At 43.1% G+C, this 19,949-nt stretch overlaps 1 protein-coding gene across 1 annotated transcript in view; it reads left to right on the forward strand.

Moving 5' to 3' along the window:
• The window catches only part of ST3GAL3 (ST3 beta-galactoside alpha-2,3-sialyltransferase 3), a 201,240-nt gene that overhangs the window by 108,799 nt on the left and 72,492 nt on the right, over nt 1-19,949 (forward strand). The window contains 1 exon segment of the mRNA XM_030325389.1: nt 15,827-15,919. Within this exon segment, the coding sequence (XP_030181249.1) occupies nt 15,827-15,919 (93 nt within the window).

A 19,949-nucleotide genomic window follows, 5' to 3' on the forward strand; every position in this document is an offset into this window, starting at 1 on the left:
ATATAAAGGAACAAGGCTTCAGAGAACACAGTGGAAAGTTAGAATATGGGGCAGCGGGGGAGATGTGGGCCACGAAGAAGCAGAGAGCAGTGACTTGAGCATGAGGAAACTGAGAAGGCATCATTGGGGGACTGAACAAGAATAACCAGGATGTGAGGCTGGTGAGCTGGGTTTTGCTGGCCTCAAGATTGCCCAAGAACTAATCTCATATTCCCCTGGGGGTGGACACTCAGGCTGTGTATTCAACTACAGTTTGATTGGATGGGGTGGGGGTGGGGTGTCCAGTCTGGTCCCTGGGGAGGCTCTGGGTTCTCTGCAAGTCTGTTGTTTAAAGTTGAGGGTCCTGGGGAAAGGCTCAGGGCTACAGGCTGCTGCCCCAACATTGAGGTAAGCACCTCCTCATTTATTTAACAAACTTCTCCAGCAAGTGCGATGTGGCAAGCAGCGTTCTCTGTTCTGAGGATAGCCCAGTGAACAGGATGGTCATTAGGGGCACCTGGGTGGCTCAGTCAGTTAAGCTGTGACTTTGACTCAGATCACGATCTCGCAGTTCATGAGTTCGAGCCCCATGTCAGACTCTGTGCTGACACCTCAGAGCTTGGAGCCTGCTTCGGATTCTGTGTCTCCCTCTCTCTGCCCCTCCCCCAATCATGTTCTGTCTCTCTTTCTCAAAAACATTTTAAAAAAATTTTTTTTTTTCAACGTTTATTTATTTTTGGGACAGAGAGAGACAGAGCATGAACGGGGGAGGGGCAGAGAGAGAGGAAGACACAGAATCGGAAACAGGCTCCAGGCTCTGAGCCATCAGCCCAGAGCCTGACGCGGGGCTCGAACTCACAGACTGCGAGATCGTGACCTGGCTGAAGTCGGACGCTTAACCGACTGCGCCACCCAGGCGCCCCTCAAAAACATTTTTTAAAAAGGTCATTAAACAAAAAGTATAATAAATAAGTAAAGTTTTCAATATCTTGGAAGGTAGTATGTGGCACGGAAGACAGTCGCGCAGGACAAGGAAATGCTCATGAAGAGATTACAGGTTTAAATGGAGTGGTCAGGGCAGGCCTCGTTGAAAGGTGACATCCGAGCAGATGAGGGGAAGAGAGGGGGTTAGGCCTGCCAGTATCTGCAGGCAGAACATTCAGCACAGAACCTGAAGGAAATCTCAGTTATGAGGAATGTGACACCAGGAGCCAGGAATGGAGAGAAGAGCCACCTGGAGCCTTGACGGAGCCAGACCGTGGTGTCCAGGTGTGTGTTTCCTGAGCTGATGTCAGCCTTCAGGGAGCTGGTTTAGTCAAAGGGAGGCTTCATCCACGTCAGCTGCATGTGGGTAGGTGCTCTGTGCTCTGGGAGAGCTCCTGTCTACTGCCATGATGTGGTGTTTTATCGTTACCATGTGGGCAAAAGCATGGGGACTTTGGCGCTCTGTCTACTTTCATAATGAATTCTCTGTGAAGACACAAAGAACTGAAAGCCAAAACCAACAATTTTTAACCCCCAAAGGCTTGTGGAAACCAAGCCAACTGTGAAAGGCCTATAAACCCAGAGCAGTCTGTAATAATACCCCAAGGCCAGTTAACTCTTTCCAGAATGGCCTGCCAAGTCCCTGTGGCTGCATGGGGAAAGTGTTTATTGAACACTTACTATGTGCCTCATGCTTTTCTTAGAAGATCTCACCAGTCCCGTGACTTTAGATGCTGTATCATCTGAAGCTGGTATCTCCCAAATGCATAGTGCAAGCCTAGTCCTCTTTCCCCATACTTCTGACTCACTTATCCAGTTGTCTTCTTTACTTGGATGTTGTGGGCATCTCACACTTAACATGTCCAGAACCAAACCCCTGATTCACAACCCCTGCCTCCCCCCAGAATCTTCCTGACCCTGGTAAATGGTGACTTCATCCTTCCAGTTGCTCAGGTCAAAAACCTAGCATCATGTCTCTGACATTAATCATCAGCAGAGCCTATTGGCTTTACCTTAAATACCTCCAGAGCCAACTGTTCCTCACTGTCTCTGCCACCATCTCTCTGTCCAGACAACCATCGTTTCCTCCATTATTTCACTCCTGGCTGCTTTCATACTTGCTTCCCAGTGGTCCAGTTCCACACTGAAGCCAAAGTGATCCTGTTCAAATGTAAGATAGACCTGGTTGCTCCTGTGATCAGAACTCTCCAGTGACTTCTCTTAGCTAAGAGCCAGTTTGGTTTTACCGTGCTCAACCAAGGCCCCTACGTGGTCTAGACTCCTGTTTTCTTAATGACTTTCCTTGTTTATTATACTATACTGGGCACTTTGCTGTGCCTCAAATCCTCCAGGCCCATTCCCGCCTAAGACTCTTGGCATTTGCTCATTTCTTTGTTTGGGGTGCTCTTCCCCAGACATCTGCCCCACTTTTTCAGAGGTTGGCTCAAATATCCCCTTTCTCAGTGAAGCCTTCCCTGTCCGTCCCATTTAAAGTTGTAGCCACAACCTCCATTGGCATTCATTCCCTGTTCCCTCTACTGTGTCATTTTTCTCTGGGGTATTTTTTACTGTTGGATATTTATGTTTCACTTACTTGTTGATTGTCTCCTTCCAGTAGAGGGAGGGCAGGTGGAAGGTGCTTGTCTGTTTTTTTTCACAACTATTTCTTAGCACATAAAACAGTGCCTAGCACTTAGTGATTGCTCAATAAACATTTGTTGGATAGATGGATGGATGGATGGATGGATGGATTAATTGGTGGACAATTCTATGAAATAGGTGGCATTTAATTTATTTTAGTTTTTAAAGTTTATTTATTTACTTAGAGAGAGAACATGAGCAGGGGAGGGGCAGAAAGAGAGGGAGAGAGAGAAAATCCCAAGCAGGCTCTACACGGTTAGCATGGAGCCCGATGTGGGGTTTGAACCCACGAATTGCAAGATCATGACCTGGGCCGAAACCAAGAGTCAGACTGAGCCACCCAGGTGCCCCTTATTTTATTGTATTTTAATGTTTTTTAAATTTATTTTTGAGAGAGAGAGAGAGAGAACATGCATGCGAGGGGGGGAGGGGCAGAGAGAGAGGGAGAGAGAGAGAATCCCAAGCAGACTCTGTGCTGTCAGCACAGACCCTGACACTTGATGCCACAAACCACGAGATCATGACCTAAGCTGAAATCAAGAGTTGGGCGCTTAACCAACTGAGCCACTCAGGCGCCCCGAAGTAGGTGGTATTTAAATGCATTTTAACAAATGAGAAAGTAAGTATAGAAATAATTTACCTGTGTTCAGAGAACTGTATGTGGTCAAGCTAGCATTCTACTCCTTCTCCACCTGGCTCCAAATTTTCTACCCATCCCACTATTCCACAGTGCTTTCTCTTTTTCCCAAATTCACTCTGTCAATTTGATCTTAAGTAAGCATTATAAGGGCAGGAGGTATGAATGTCTTGCTCACAGTTGTATTCCCAGTGCCTTGTATAGTGTTTGTGGCTCACAGTAAATATTCGATAAATGTTAAATTAATTAAGGACAGAGGAAGAGGATGTAAGACAGAATAGTGCCATCTTTAATAACAAAACCCAGGCCCAAGTCTCCATATTGGAAGATTTGGGGGGAACGTAACTGTCACGTGGCCCCTGCCTTTAACCCCGAGTGTCACCATCTCCTGGAGGGTCTCTCACTTCAGGAACTGCCACTACCATTACGTTGATTCCAGAGAGCATAGGTTCTCTTTAATGCTGTCAAAAAGAAAACAACAACAGAAACCTTTTTATCTTGGTTCCTCTAAGCAGAGCTAAAAATATTTCACTAAGAATTAAAAGAGGACAACAGAGAAATAAACCCTGAAAATATAAGAAACTCAAAATAGTAGTCTGTCTCTTCTGTAGACAGCTCAAGCCAGGGCCATACTTAGTTCACAACAGGAGAGCTCAGCATCGCTGGATTTGACTGGGCTCTTTGCCTCACAGCTTCTGCCCTGTTTCACAACAGGGCTTCCTGCTATACATCTCGATACCTATATGATCAAGACCCAAAGAGCCACATTCTCACTTTGTAGCTTACCTGGAGCTCTCAGCACAGTGGCTCTTAAACTGGACTACATATTGGAATCACCTGGGGAGCTTAAAAAATTGCTGATGCCTGCATTCCACCCCATATAGCTTCTGATGTCATCGGGTTGAGGTGTAGCTTGGCCATTAGGGTTTTTTTAAGCTCTTCGGGTGAGTCCAATATGGGTCCAAGTTGAGAATCATTGCTCTAAAAGATGCTGCCTTCTGTCTGAGGAACTCTCCACTTTCCCAGTTGATTGATACCAAGAGTAAACTCAACTTTGAGGAGAGAGCCCTGCTTGACACACAGGAGTCTGCCCATATACAGCGTCTCTCAACCCAAGTCCTCACCACCCTGAGATTCTGATTTAGTTGATCAGGAATCAGGTGTAGGTGCCTTAAAGTTTAAAAGTTCTCCCAGGTGATTCTAACATGCCAGGGTTGAGAACCATGGGGGTATAGCCTTCAAGTCTGTCACTATAATCAGATCTGACTATATCATAATCGCTATGGCAGAATGTAGTAGTAATATTAGGGTAGTGGGATTGTGGGTACTTTTCTTCCTTTTGAGTTTACATTTTCTGTGTTTCCTCATGTACATTTACAATGAAAAGATGTATTTGGATGTGCCTTCTTTTCTGTAATTTTTTTCAAACTTTCATTATCTCTAGGTCTCTAAACACTGTTTTCAAAAACACATATTAATTTTTGCTAACATATATTAGGTTTTGCTAATCTGGTTTTTCTTTATGGTCTTTTAAATTCTGAATCAGTTGGAGAGTTTTCTGTATATCCTATTAGCCTGTTTAAGTATCTCATCCTTATCTACAATTGAAATTAATATTTGTGTAAAGGCTTAATATTCAATATTTATCTTTGCTGGGCTGTCAAATCTCCAGGAGATCTGAGGGTGAGACATGATAAGTCTGGAAGAATGGGCCGGCCAAATCATGCAGGGCTTTAGATATAACAGTAAGAAGTTTAGGCTTCATCTTGAGGTCAAAAGATGCCATTGAAGTGTTTTAAGCAGGTGAAAAACATCGTCAGTTTTGACCTGTAGGAAGATGACTTGGGCTGCTGATTGGAGAGGACAGAAGTGTAAAGAGATGTAATACTTAGGGGGCCATCAAAGAAGTAGAGTGCAGAAATGAGTAGAGAAAATCAGCAAAACCCACAACTGGTTCTTTGAAAATATTAATGAAATTGAGAAACCTCTAGCCAGGCTAACCAAGAAAAAAGAGAGAAGATACAAATGACTAAGATCAGAAATAAAAGGGGGATCATCAATACTGATCCCATGGATATTAAAAGGATAATAAAAGAATAGTGTGAACAACTCTGTAAAGGCATATTTGATAACTTAGGGGAAATGGACCAATTCCTTGGAAGACACAAACCATCAAAGCTCACACAAGAAGAAATAGATCATCTGAATAGGCCTGTATCTACTAAAGAAACTGAATCAAAATTTAATAACCTAAAACAGAAAACACTACACTCAGTTGGTTTCACTGGTGAATTCTATCAAACATTTCAGGAAAAGATGATACCAGTTCTCTACAGTCTCTTCCAGAAAATAGAAGCAGAGGGAACACTTCCTAACTTGTTCTGTGAAGCTAGCATTATCCTAAAACCAAAATTAGATGAAGACATTATACGAAAGGTGGTGCCTGGCTGGCTCATTTGGGAAAGTGTGAGACTCTTGATGTTGGGGCCATAAGTTCAAGCCCCATGTTGGGGGTAGAGTTTACTTTGAAAAAAGACATCATAAGAAAGGAAAACCACAGACTGTTATCTTTTGCTAACATAAAAATCCCAACAAAATATTAGCATATTGAATCCAGTAATATGTAAGAAGAATCAAACACTCCAACCAAGTAGGATTTATTCCAAGTATGCAAGCCTGCTTCAACATTAGCAAATCAGTGACTGTCTTCCATCATATGAACAGGCTGAAGGAGAAAAATCATATGATCATACCTATATGATGCAGAAAAAGCACTTGATAACAATCCAACATCCAATCATGATTTTACAAAAAAACTGTCAGCAAACTAGGAATAGAGTATGGTAAAGAATACTTATAAAAAAAAACCTGTAGCCAATGTCATGCTTAATGATGAGAAACTAAATGCTTTCCCCCAAGATTGGGAAAAGGCAAGAATGTCCCCTTCACCACTCCTTTCCAGTGTTATACTCTAAGCTCCAGCTAATTCAATAAAAAAAGAAAAGGAATTAAAAGGCGTAGAGATTGGGAATGAAGAAATAACACTGTCTTTGTTCACAGATGACACGATTGTCTATGTAGAAAAACCCAGGGACTTGCCAAAAACTCCTGGAGCTAATTAGCAATTACAGCAAGATTATAGGATATGAGGCTAATAATATACAAAAGTCAGTTGTTTTCCTGTATTGGAATTTGGCATTAAAAACACAGTATCATTTATATTAGCAAGCACACATGCAAAGAAAGACTTAGGTATAAATCTAACTGCACACACACACACACACACACACACACCCCTGCACACCCCTACCTATTTGCAGAAGTTTGGAGACAGCCAAGTAAGTTGGAGAAAATAATCCAAGTAAGAAAAATAAAAGGAACAATTTTTCATCATTAGATTAGTGAAATGATACTAACTCAGATGATCTAGAAGTAGTAAAAACAGAAATCAAGTATTACAACAGTAGGAGCAGTAACTCACATTTGTATAACCTTTCAAAGAATGCTCTGACATACGTTGTGGCAGGAAATCATTTGATCTTTCCATCAACTCTATAAAATATGTATTATTACAGCTATTACAAGAGTTAAGGAAACCGATTACCTACCTGAGGTTACACAGCTAGTAAGTGAAGAGCTGGTTACTTAAACTCAAGTCTTTTTACCTTTATGCCCATTGCACTTTATACCAAAGAAGGCAAGGCTTTGGTGAGAGCAGAGAATGGATTTTAGAGTCAGTTTGTCTTGTCAAAAATGAGAATAATACTTAAAGTAGGGCTTCTCTAAGGGTGTGCAGAGCCCTGGCTAAATATTTTTTTGTAATGCCTTTGGTGTATAAACATGTTGATGGGTCCATGTGGAATACATTGATTTACTGATGAGGATTTAGAACAATGGGGAAAGGAGATACTTATGTATTTGTTTATTACCTAATCAGTATACATGACAGTTCTTCATGGTATCAGACACCGTCTCTTTCTGTTCAGGTTCAGGAACCATCTCTTCATGTATTTTACGGTCCATTGCATCATTCCTGGCTAATTCACATCTCCCACAAGAAAAAGCTAATAATACTGTTACTATTCATAGTAGCCATGGCTGTCTGAAACCTGTTTTATAGAATGGTATAGGGGCGCCTGGGTGGCTCAGTCGGTTAAGCTTCCGACCATCTCAGGTCATGATCTTGTGGTCCATGGGTTTGAGCCCCAAGTCGAGCTCTATGCTGACAGCTTGGAGCCTGGAGCCTGCTTCAGATTCTGTGTCTCCCTCTCTCTCTAACCCTCCTCTGCTCGCTCTGTCTCTCTCAAAAATGCATAAACATTTAAAAATTAAAAAAAAAAAGAATGGAAACAGTATAGATCTTCTTTCTCTTCAGTTCTCCAGTACCATTTATGTCCTGCTAGTTATATCATTACTCATGATGCTTCATTATCTTTATCCTTTGTGCTGCCCGTGAATACTGGCTTCCATTGACTCTCAAAGGTTGTGACTGTGCTTTGTTGACAATGGCCACAAATGCAAGTCTTACCCAGAGTATGCAGGGGAAATGTGAATTGCAGTTAGTTTTCTAGTCATGTTAAGTTTATCATTTGAACCTATCAGGACTGAATCATGGAGAAATAGAAAATCTGAACAGACCAATTGCTAGTAAGGAGATTGAATTGGTCATCAGAAACTCCCAGAAAACAAAAGTCCAGGACCAAATGGCTTCACTGGCGAATTCTACCAAACATCGAAAGAAGAATTCATATCAATTCTTCTCAAACTTTTCCGAAAACTAGAGGGGATGGGGAACACTTCCAAACTCATTTTATGAGGCCAGTATTACCCTGATATCAAAACCAGACAAAGACACCACAAGAAGAGAAAATTACAGGCCAATTTTCCTTGCGAACATAGATGCAAAAATCCTCAACAGAATTTTAGCAAACTAAATTCAACAATACATTGAAAGGATCACACACCATGACTAAATGGGATTTATTCCAGGGATGCAAGGATGGTTTACCATCGCAAATCAATTAGTGTGATATACCACAGTAACAAAATGAAGGATAAAAATTAAATGATCATCCCAATAGATGCAGACAAGGCATTTGACAAATTTCAACATTCATTCATAATAAAAGCTCTCAAAAAAGTGAGTATAGAGGGAATTTACCTCAACAAAATGAAGGCCATAAATGACAAGCCCACAGCTAACACCATACTCAACAATAAGAAGCTGAAAGCTTTTCCTTTAAGATCAGGAAGAAGACAAGGATATCCATTCCCACCATTTTTCTTCGTCATACTATTTGAGGACCTAGCCAGAACAAGCAAGAAAAAGAAATAAAGGCATCCACATCAGAAAGGAAGAAGTGAAACTGTCTGTATTTGCAGATGACATGATATTATATGGAAAAGATCCTGAAGAGTCCACCAGAAAACTGTTAGAACTAATACACAAACTCAGTAAAGGTGCAGGATACAAAATTAATACACAAAATCAGTTGCATTTTTATGCAGCAATAACTATCAGTAAGAGAAATTCCTTCAAAGTCCATTTACGGTTGCCTCAAAGAATAAAATACCTAGAAATAAATTTAACCAAGGAGGTGAAAGACCTGTACACTGAAGACTATAAGACTTAGATGAAAGAAGTTGAAGTAGACACAAATAAACGCAAAGGTATTACATGCTCTTGGATTGGAAGAATTAATATTGTTAAAATGTCGACTACCCAAAGCAATCAACAGTTTCAGTGTAAACCCTATCAAAATTTATCATTTGAAATTTTATAGTGTTAAAAATAGAACAGTACATCTTCCAACCATGTCTTCTTTTGGACTCATGCCTGGATCTAAGGGCTGTACTGCTTTAGAGGATTATTGTAAAGCTAAATTAAATAACTAGGTCAACTATTAGCACATGGCTTGTGCTCAATAAATGTTAGTTTCCATGTTCTTTCCACTACCATCCTTAAAGAGGATGTGGTTGTTTGTTTTTTTTTTTTTTTCAAATAAATGAAATGTAGAAACAAAATTGAATTGGAGCATTTCCAATAGATCCCTGACGGAGAGTCTCTGTGAGCATTGCCTATACAGTTCAGGCTAACACGTTTGCAAGAGATTACTGGAGGACGTCTTCCCAGCCAAAATGACATAAATGACAAGATCCTGGAGACAAAAATAAACTGCAGTTATGTCAGCTCCAGAGTCACTGATCAAACAGCAGAGTGGCCTGGTGTGTTGAAAAGGTATTACGGTGCGCAGTAAGTAGCAAGAGCTGAAAGGCAGGTCCTCTAGAGCTGAGAAATACCACAAATTCCACATGGCTCAGATTAAGCAGTCCCTCTGCCTTAACGTGATGAAAGAGACATAAGCCAGTGCTGCCAAGTTTATTATAGGTCACCGTAAGTGGGGCAGAAACTATATGGAAGCCCTGGTCTGCATTGGGAGTTCACAAGAGCAGAGGGTCGGTGATGCCCAGGGAAGGATGGATCCACAACTCCCGAATGTGGGTAAATGAAGAGAGTAATGATAATGTAGGAAGAGCCAGCAGATCCATAATAACGGAGTCAGACAGAAGAGGTAGTCAGAGGAGATAGAAATTGTCCTTAAGGAGAAAAGTTTCCATCTTGGAGCTTGAAAGGATCTGTGGCAGTATTAAGTACCCTTCCTTACATGAAGTCTACTTCAGAAAAAAATAAAAATGAAAATGTTTAATGACAGAATAGGATTACTAAAACTAATCTAAGCTGCTTCTGCCATTTCCCGAGTCCTGTTCCAGGAACAACCCTTTAGTAAATGGAGAAATGCATCATCAGGAAGGTCAGAGAAGAGAGTATTGAAGAAGCAGTGGTGGGACCCACCCTGGGCTGAGGGTTCTCATCTGTGTGTTCGTGCAAGTCCTCCAACAGTAATGTTGGCCAGCTTTGATTAAATAACTATGCTTGCATGAAAGGACATTAATATTTATTAACTGTTCCTTGTCAGGCATTGTGTTGAGTGTTCTCTATGTGGTCTTGTTTCATTTTCACGGCCAGTTCCTGTACTCTACATCAGTGAACTAGTGTCTGAATGAAGGAAGAGACATAGTAGGGGGCTGATCTGATTTCAGTCCTTTCTGGGAGGGTTCTAGAAATTAGATCATTGACTGGAATATAGAGGCCTAGGAAGAACCCTCAAAGTCCCATCTCCATTTCCCCCAGCCATCACCACTGCTTCCCCCCCACTTTTTATTAATTAACCTTCCAGTTGTCAAAGTAATCAGTTGAGTTCAGTCCAATATGCATGGTACTCTGTGCCATGCACCACACTCAGTTTTCGTGCTGTATGAGAGAAAGATCATTTAAATGGATAGTTACTCTTTAGTGTGGTCAATGCTAGGCTATAACCAGGTCTCAGTCATCATTGTATCCCTAATCCAAGGCCAGTGTCTGGAACACAACAACAGCAAGGCTGTTACAGTTAACATGTATTGAGAGAAAACCAAGTGCCTTGGCATTGTAGTAAGCACTTTATTATCTTTTTTAAAATATAAATAACTATAGCAATTTTATTCAAAATCATCAAAAACTGGAAGGAGCCAAGATATCTGTCAAGGTGAATGGATACATGAAGTGTGGGGCATCCATACAATTAAATAATATTCAGTGATTAAAACAAATGAACATTAAGCTACACAAAGACCTGGATGCAATTTATTTTTTTGTTGTTGTTTTGTTTTTGTATTTATTTGTCATGTCTTTTTTTTAAGTTTATTTATTTTGAGAGAGAGAGAGAGCGCGTGCGCGCGCGCACAAGTGGGGGAGGGGCAGAGAGAGAAAGAGAAAGAGAATCTGAAGCAGGCTTCCTCCTGCCAGCGCAGAGCCCAGTGCTGGGCTTGAATTCATGAACCATGAGATCATGACCTGAGCTGAAACCAAGAGCTAGATGCTTAACCGACCAAGCCACCCAGGTGCCCCTATCATGTCTTTTTTTTTTTTTTTAATTCTAGTGAGTTAAACACACTTTATTCTTTTTTTTTTTTTTAATTTTTTTTTTCCAACGTTTATTTATTTTTGGGACAGAGAGAGACAGAGCATGAACGGGGGAGGGGCAGAGAGAGAGGGAGACACAGAATCGGAAACAGGCTCCAGGCTCTGAGCCATCAGCCCAGAGCCTGACGCGGGGCTCGAACTCACGGACCGCGAGATCGTGACCTGGCTGAAGTCGGATGCTTAACCGACTACGCCACCCAGGCGCCCCAAACACACTTTATTCTTAACATAATTCTCAGTACAATTGTATGAGTATAATCCCAGTTTTTCAAGATGTGGAAGTTAAGGCACAGAGCAATTAAATAACATGCCCAAAATCAAACAGCGAGGAAGGGATAGAGCCAGGTTACAAATCCAAGCAGAGTGTCTCTTTCGCCTCTAAATATTTGTTACATGCATGCATGCATGCATGAATGAATGAGAGGGAGGAAGGGAGAGAAGAGTGTGGGAACAAGTGAGCGAGCTAAGGTGAAAGTCAGCAAAGCGAAATGGGGTCCACAGGCAGGTAGGTTGGTTCTGCAAGGGAGGGGAAAAAATTTTTACAAAGTTTCATAAAGGGGTGGTGCTTAAACTGAGTGTTGCAAGATAAAGAGGTAGTCATGGGCCAGGGCAGGGCAGGGCAGGGCGAGCAGAGGAAGGCCAACCCTCTTACTTCTGTATTAGGTCCTTTCCCCCCTCACCTCTTCTAGGACATTTCTCCTATGGCCATCCTCTCTCTATCACATCAGGAATTTCCCTCTTATTCCAGCCAGCTTACAAACATGCTAAGCTAATTTCTAACTCAAAAACGTCTCTCCCTGCTTCTTCCCTCCAGCGATTGCCCCATTTCTCTGTCTTCCATTATAGCAAAACTCCTAAAAATAGTAGTCTGTATTCCATGACTCCACTTTTTCTGTGTTCTCTTAAACCCAATGAAATCAGCATTTCACCCCCACTCTCCAGTGAACCAGCTTTTGTCAAGGTCAAGAGTAACCTCCCTGTTGCCAAAGCCAGCTGTTGATCCAGGGACCACACCTCACCAGGCCTCCCACTGTGTTGCACTCGGTTGGTTACTGTGTCCTTCTTGAGACACTTCCTTCCCTCAGCAACTGAGAGAGCACTCTCTCCAGATTAGTGTTCTTGTCTCCTGGACTTCTCCTTTCAGCCTCTCGCTGCCTCCTCGCCTCCCAAACATTGATCCTTAAAAATGCACACGATGGTCTGGGCACTCGCCCTCTGGGAATCCTTCAGTGACCCTCCCCTACCTCAGAATTCAAACTAGAGCCAAGTGTTCAAAGCCTCCATGATCCGATGCCTGCCTCTGGCATCTCATCTTTCACATAACATTTGTGTGGCACTCTGTAGGACAGCCAGCCCCTTCACGTGCACTTTCTCGCCACATCCTCCCAAGATCCCTGGGAAGTGAGTGGTTCCCATTTGCAGACGAGAAAGCTGAGAATCAGAGTTTCATCATTGCCCAAGGTCACACAACTTGCCAGTGTCCCCTGGACACTGAAGTCTCTGATTCCAGATCCTATGCTCTTCTCATTTACAACCCTTTGCTTGGCCTGATCCTTAAACTCCATGCTCTGGGGTGAAGCAGGGGAGTGGATGTTTGGTTCCTTCTTTTGGGTTCCAGTCTGTCCATCTGGATTTCCTCTTGAGTACAGTGGTTTACCCTCTTCACCCCAGGGGCTTGGTCGTCACGTTTGCAGGACAATGGGTGCTCTTACTGGTTGAAATGCTAAATCTCCCAAAATGAAAGGCCAGCTGCAGAGTTTGAGAGGAACAAGGGCTGAATGATTTGATCAGACATCTGTGGGGGCCTCCTGGCATTTGGAGTGTGAGTGCCTTAGAGAAACTAACCATTCTGGCCTGAGGGAGTTGGCGACTGTTAATCTTGGTGGTTTTGACCGCTAACTGCCCCAGAGGTCCCAGCCTGCTGTATGACTCAGAATCCCCAACACTCCCCCTATTCTTCTCCCACTGGGATAGTCAGGAGGCCATTGCTAAGGCATTTTAATTTGGTAATAACTTCACATGGCCCCCTGTCCCCGGGGCTGTATGTTTTAGAAGTTACTGTTGCTTTCTAAATGGAGGCGGGGGGGTTGATTTAGAGGTGCTCATCCTTGACATCTGACTACCTTGCACTGTCATGGGAAGAGCCTTCCGGGCTAGGTTCTGGCTTCCTTGTGCTCCAGCTGGCCGGTGCCCCCCTTTTCCATGATAGATTACCTGAGTCCATGGATCTTGGACTGCCCATAGCCCTTATTCCAGAAGCACCTTGCCAGAGGTGGACGACATAAGCCAGAGAGAGGAAAGATGGGTCCAAAGGTTTATCTGTTGTTGTATATCTGTGTCTGTGGTACACCGTGTTAGAGGGGCAGCTGCTGTCCGTCTCTCGTCCTCAGTGTGAAACTTTCTGGAATTCAGGAAGAGCACAGGAATCCACTGCTACAAGGCAGTACACAGAGAGTGGGGGATTGGGAGACTCACAACACCTCACTGCTTGTAGACATGCTGTCGGAGAGCTGTGTGAGGCTTTCTTTACCCTCTTCTCTACCCCTGTCCATTGGCACTCACCACTTATGTGCTGTCCCTGGACTCTGTGCTTCCCTCTGTGATGGCCCTTACCATGATCCGCACTGGTGGTACTTCCATGTGAAGAGCTCCTTTACTGATGCCTACCACTTACTAGCTATAGGATCTTGGATAAGTCTCTTCCTCTTTCTGGGCTCACGTGTAAGTGGATAACTAATAGCACCTACTCACATGGCTGTTGAAGACGTAATTGAAAAAAAATCTGTCTTTCAGTCACTGCACCTAGTCTCAGAGCTTTCCGCAAGTTCACGAAGTATACTGAAGTTTCTGTTTTGTTTCGGAAATACATTTGTTTATATAAGAAAATACTGTTACGTAAATTCTCTTGTTAAACCTCTGACTTTTCTTTTGCCTACCAAATAAAGTCTCGACTCTGGCTTATTACTCAGCATTTGTATTTGCATTTCAGGCTTTACATTTCACTGGTAGGAAATGCTAAAAAAAATTGTGGATTTCCAGAAGAAACGCACACGGATACAGATGGGTTTGTCTAAATTCAGTGAGCAATTACTCTGTGCAAGGCCCTGGGCTAGGCCCGCAGGGGCACGGGAGTGAATCACACATGACACATGCTAGGCAGTGGCATCATCGTTTCTGGCTGTCTAGTATAGGCGCCAGCCCCCTTCCCCCCAGGCCTGCCCCACCCAGTTCCTGCAGCAGCCCCGAGGGAAGACTTACCACGGGGGGCCCCAGCACAGTAGAGCAGCTGGGCACCAGCATGTTGGCGGCAGGCCCAAGGGTGGAGGCGGGGGAGGTTGGGCCTGGGAACTGGCAGCCAGCCAGGGCTCTCTCAGGTGCCCCGGCATGCAGGGCCGCCAGCCTCAGCAGTCGCTGAATGTGTCCTGTTCTTCCACGGCGGTTTTCTCTAGACTGCACCGGCACGGATTTTGGTGGCAAGGCGGTGACTCTAGCCCCACATCGAACACATAAGGGCACTGAAGCCCAAAGACGTGAAGTGACTCGACTACAGTCACACAGCAACAAAGCCGGGGCTGGAACACACAGGTCTTCTGAAAAAATTTTCAGCAAATATGCAGCAAACACTCTAGAGGGCTTGTGGGCTCTCGAGACTGTCTTGTTTTCAGTACAAGTGCAACGAGACTATCAGAGTCATTTTGTTCCTTCAGAAAATTATAGGCATCTTCTGTGGGCCCATCTCTGCACAAGGTACTGGGGATGCAGGGTTAAATCAGACTCTGACCTTGGGAGTTCACAGTATGATGAGGGAGACAAACTACCAACAGTTACAGTATAGTATGGCAAGTGCCTCTGGGGATAAGCATGTAATGTGGGTGACGGGGGACAGACTGGAGCACAGAAGAGGCACTTAGCCCAACCTGGGGGCTAGGGAGTTACTCCCAGTGAAGCTGAGACCTAAGCTTAGTTGTGAAGGACCAGTCGGCATAGCCAGGTGGAGAAGGACAAGGAGGAACATTCTGGGCAAAGAGAATAGGAGAGCAGCAGAGCATCCTCAACTAAACATCTAACGGTTACAGCAATAGTCCCAACATATATTTGACCTATATTCAGGATACTGAGAGTGCTTCCCACTGGCGGGATCATAGTATATGTGGAGAGAGTAGAGGCAGGTGCGGCTGGGCGTGTACAACCCCACAATGAAGCCTGAAAGGGCAGGTGCCTGTGACTGTGAAAGCCTGGGCAGCTCTCTCCCTAGGTCTGCAGGCTCCATATTTCTAGTCTGGGAGCCTGGATGGAGTTCGTGATTTCCTTGGTATTAAGCTTGCTGCAAAACCCAGCAAGGCTAATTTATCTACCTATATTCCTTTAGAATTTTTGGTTTGGGTTCCCCACTCCCCCCACCCCACCCCGCCCCGAAGCCTTGGTGTGGAAAAGGGGCTGAAAGGCTGATTGTAGAGAATGAAGCGTTATTCAAGGTTCAGACAGCTACAGCTCTTTAAGAACTAATACCCCACTGACTGCTCAGTGCCTGGCAAGCTGTGACTTTCCTTTTCTTCCCATAGGCCTGCTGAGTTAGCCACCAAATACGCAAACTTTTCAGAGGGAGCTTGCAAGCCTGGCTATGCTTCAGCCTTGATGACTGCCATCTTTCCTCGGTAAGTGTTCCTATTTCTTCCCGCTGCCCAGACAGCCTGGTCTGACTCCGTGGCCCAGGAGTCAGAAACTCTATGCTGTGCAAGTGATGTGCTCTGAGAAAGCGAAATTCTGGTGTAACTTACTGCCCTGTGTCCTTGAGTCTGTGGGTGCCTGGAGACGACTTGTTTCGGGTTGGTTCCTACCCCAGTCCCACTCTGTGCCCTTGCTATACCTTACCCCCGTCCTGTCTCTGGAGCTTGCACCTGCCAGCACAGCCTGTTTCTGTGGAGGGGAGGGGACAGGTAGAACCTATGTGGCTCTCCTTGGAAGCCAGGTACCCAGAGGCAGCCAGACAAGCCTCCTCAGCATAGAAGCTCCAAGTCATAGCATCAAAACTACGTGGCTTCAGGGAAGCATATCCAAATAAAGCAGGGAACAAAGAGAGGTTTCTGAGCCTGGCCTGGCTGTTCTGGCACCTTCTCTCTTTGTCCGTTTTGCATTCTGGAGTTCCTGATTTCCTGATAACCAAGCTTGCTGGAAGAAACTGTGCCAAACCCTGGGAGTTTCTTTGACCACATTCTGCTGAGGGGCCTTGCTTACATATCTGCCTTTTCCTCTTGAGTTTTCTTTCCGTGAAGCTACAGTGTGGAGAAGGACCTGATGTGCCAAGATGGGCTTGTCTGCAGTCTGGAGTGTAGTGAGACTACCAGGGTCATTTTGTTCCTTCAGAAAGTTATCGGAGTGTCTGACTTAGAGGAGCTGGAGGAAAGGCCGCTCAGGACCCTCTGGGAGTGGGGATGTAGCACTTGGACCACAGGGGAGCCCTTGGGGTGGCCTCCTGGGGTGGGGTCTGTTCACTGGGGGAAGGGCTTACATCCCATCCCTGAGAAGGCTGAGGTTAGGGCATACAACGTGCTTGCCGAGGAAGGCTGAGAAACAACTTGCCCCAAAGTACATCCAGAATATGTGGTTTTTATGCTCCTTTTCTTTTTCTAATGGGAGTGATGGAAGCTCCTTGTCTAAAACAGGGGCTCTGCTGAATATCTGGTGTTCAGATAGAGATCTCTTTGTCTAGGGTCTGCCTTCTGATTTGCTTCCAAATATTTTTCTTCCCCCAGCTATTTATTGAGCACCTCGTAAGTGTCTGGTATTATGTTCCATATTCTTATACATCTTTTCTTAGGTCTACTTGACTCAGTGACTTGGGCCAGACACCTACGAGTTTTCCTTGACCTGGATATAGGTGTTGGGTTTTTTTGTTTTTTTTTTTTTACTTTTTCTTTTTTCTTTCTTTATGTATATATATTTTTAAATGTTTGTTTACTTTTGAGATAGAGAGCACCATTGGGGGAGGGATAGAGAGAGTGGGGGACAGAGGATCTGAAGCAGGCTCCACACTGACGGCAGTGAGCCTGATGTGGGGCTAGAATTCATGAACCATGAAATCATGACCTGAGCCAAAGTCGGATGCTCAACCGACTGAGCCACCCAGGCACCCCTTTACTTTTTATAATTGAAAGTAATGCAAGCATACGGTCAAAAAAATAATAACTGAAAATGTGCAAAAGGGTATATGCTCTCACTCTAGATCCTCAGAGATAGCCAATATTACCCAGACAGCCTGGGTAATATAAATAGAAATATCATGTATTTATTGTTTTGTATCTTGCTTTTTACTCCTAACAAAATATATGTTAGAGATAATCCTATTACCAACGTACATGGTAATCTTATTCATTTAATGCTTGCATAACATGATTATATGGATGTATAATAATTTTTTCAAAAGTAAGACTTATTGAAGTTTAATTTACATGCAGCAAAACTTACTTTTTGGTGTAGTTGTAAGGGTTTTGGTAAATGCACACTTTTGAGTAACCACAGCAATCCAGTAGAGCATTCCCATCATCACCTCCTGAAAGTTCCCTTGTACTGCTTTGTAGTTAACCTCTCCCCTAACCCCTAACCCCTGGCAACCACTGAACAGTTTTCTGTTCCTGTAGCATTTTCAGAATGTTACATTCATGGAATCATATAGTATGAAGCCTTTTGAGTGTGCCTCTTTCATTCACTCTAATGCATTTGAGGTTCATACATGTATTGTATGTATCAGTTGTTCTTTTTTATTGCTGAATGGTATTCCATCGTATGGATACAACAGTCTGTTTATCTACTCAATAGTTGAGGGGCGCCTGGGTGGCTCAGTCAGTTAAGTGTCCAACTTTGGCTCAGGTCATGATCTCGCAGTCTATGAGTTCGAGCCCCACGTTGGGTTCTGTGCTGACAGTTTGGAGCCTGGAGCCTACTTCAGATTCTGTGTCTCCCTCTCCCTGTGCCCCTCCCCCACTCCTCTCTCTCTGTCTCTCTCTCTCTCTCTCTCTCTCTCAAAAGTGAATAAACATTTTTAAAAGTTTAAAAATGAATAAACAATAAAAAATATCTACTCAGTAGTCAAAAGACATTTGGGTAGATTCCAGTTTTTGGTGATTATAAATAAAGCCACCATAAAATTTGTATATGGGATGTCTCATTAACTCTATAAGAAATTGCCAAACTTTTTTTTTAATGTCTATTTATTTATTTTGAGAGGGAGAGAATGTGAGTGGAGGAGGGGCAGAGAGAGAGGGAGAGAGAATCCCAAGCAGGCTCCACGCTGTCAGCGCAGAGCCTGTTGCGGGGCTTGATCTCATGAATGGTGCCATGACCTAAGCCAAAATCAAGAGTTGGATGTTCAACCGACTGAGCCACCCAGGCACCCCAAGAATTGCCAAAGAGTTTTCCAAATTGACTGTGCTATGTTGCTTTCCTGCCATCGTTGTATAAGAGTTCCAGGTGCTCTACATCTCTGCCATCAGTCTTTTTAATTTTAGCTATTCTAAAATTTAGTGATATCTCACTGTGGTTTTAATTTGCATTTTAGTAATACTAATGATATTCATTTTCATTTTCATGTGCTTATTTAGCATTCTTTTATCTTTGAGGAATTGTCAAAGCTCTTGTCATTTTGTAAATTGGTTGTTTCCTTATTGAATGTAAGACAACTTTACATATTCTGGATTGAAGCCCTCTGTCATGCGATTTGCAAATATTTTCTTACAGCCTATGGCTCGCCTTTTCATTGTCTTAACAGTATCTTTTACAAAGCAGAAGTTTTTAATCATGATGAAGTCCAATTTATAAATTTTTTCTTTTATGGATTTTGCTTTTGGTGGTTTATCTAAGAAATCTTACCCTAATCCAAAGTCAAAAGGTCTTTTCCTGTGTTTTCTTCTAGAATTTTTATAGGTTTAGCTCTTACATTTAGGTCTATGACTCACATCAAGTTAATTCTTGTATATAGTTTTGCATATGTATGTTTAGTTGTTCCAGAACCATTTGTTGAAGACTGTTCTTTCTTCATTGAATTACGTTGGCCTATTTGTTAAAAATCAGCCAAATATATGTATGTGGGGCTCTTTCTGGAATTTTTATTCCATTTCATGGATCTTTATGTCTGTCCTTGCATTAATATCACATTAATATCACAATACGTAGACACTCATGTCTTTTTTTTTTTTTTTTTTTTTTTTTTGAGTAGGCTCCATGCCCAGTGTGGGGCTTGAACTCATGACCCTGAAATCAAGAGTCACATGCTCTGCTGACTGAGCCAGCCAGGCACCTCAACAATCATGTCTTCTATTAAGGACAGTTTTATTTCTTCCTTTCCATTCTGGTTGCCTCTTTTTCCTTTTTCTTGCCTCATTGCACTGGCTACACTGATCAATACAGTGTTGAATAGATGAGGTGAGAGTGAATATCCGTGACTTGTTTCCAATTTCAGGGGGAAGGCATTTAGTCTTTTACCATTATGGTGTTAGCTGTAGGTTTTTCATAGATACCCTTTTAGGATAGAGGGAGTTCTCTTCTATTTCTGGTTTGTTGAGAATTTTTATAATGAATAATGTCAAATTTTGTCAAATGCTTCCTTTTCTGCATCTTTTGACACGACCAGATGGCTTTTCTTCTTTAATCTATTAATATAGTGAATCACAGTGATTTTTTTCGTTGACT

This window comes from Lynx canadensis, chromosome C1 (assembly GCF_007474595.2).
Source record: "Lynx canadensis isolate LIC74 chromosome C1, mLynCan4.pri.v2, whole genome shotgun sequence".
Taxonomy (NCBI): domain Eukaryota; kingdom Metazoa; phylum Chordata; class Mammalia; order Carnivora; family Felidae; genus Lynx; species Lynx canadensis.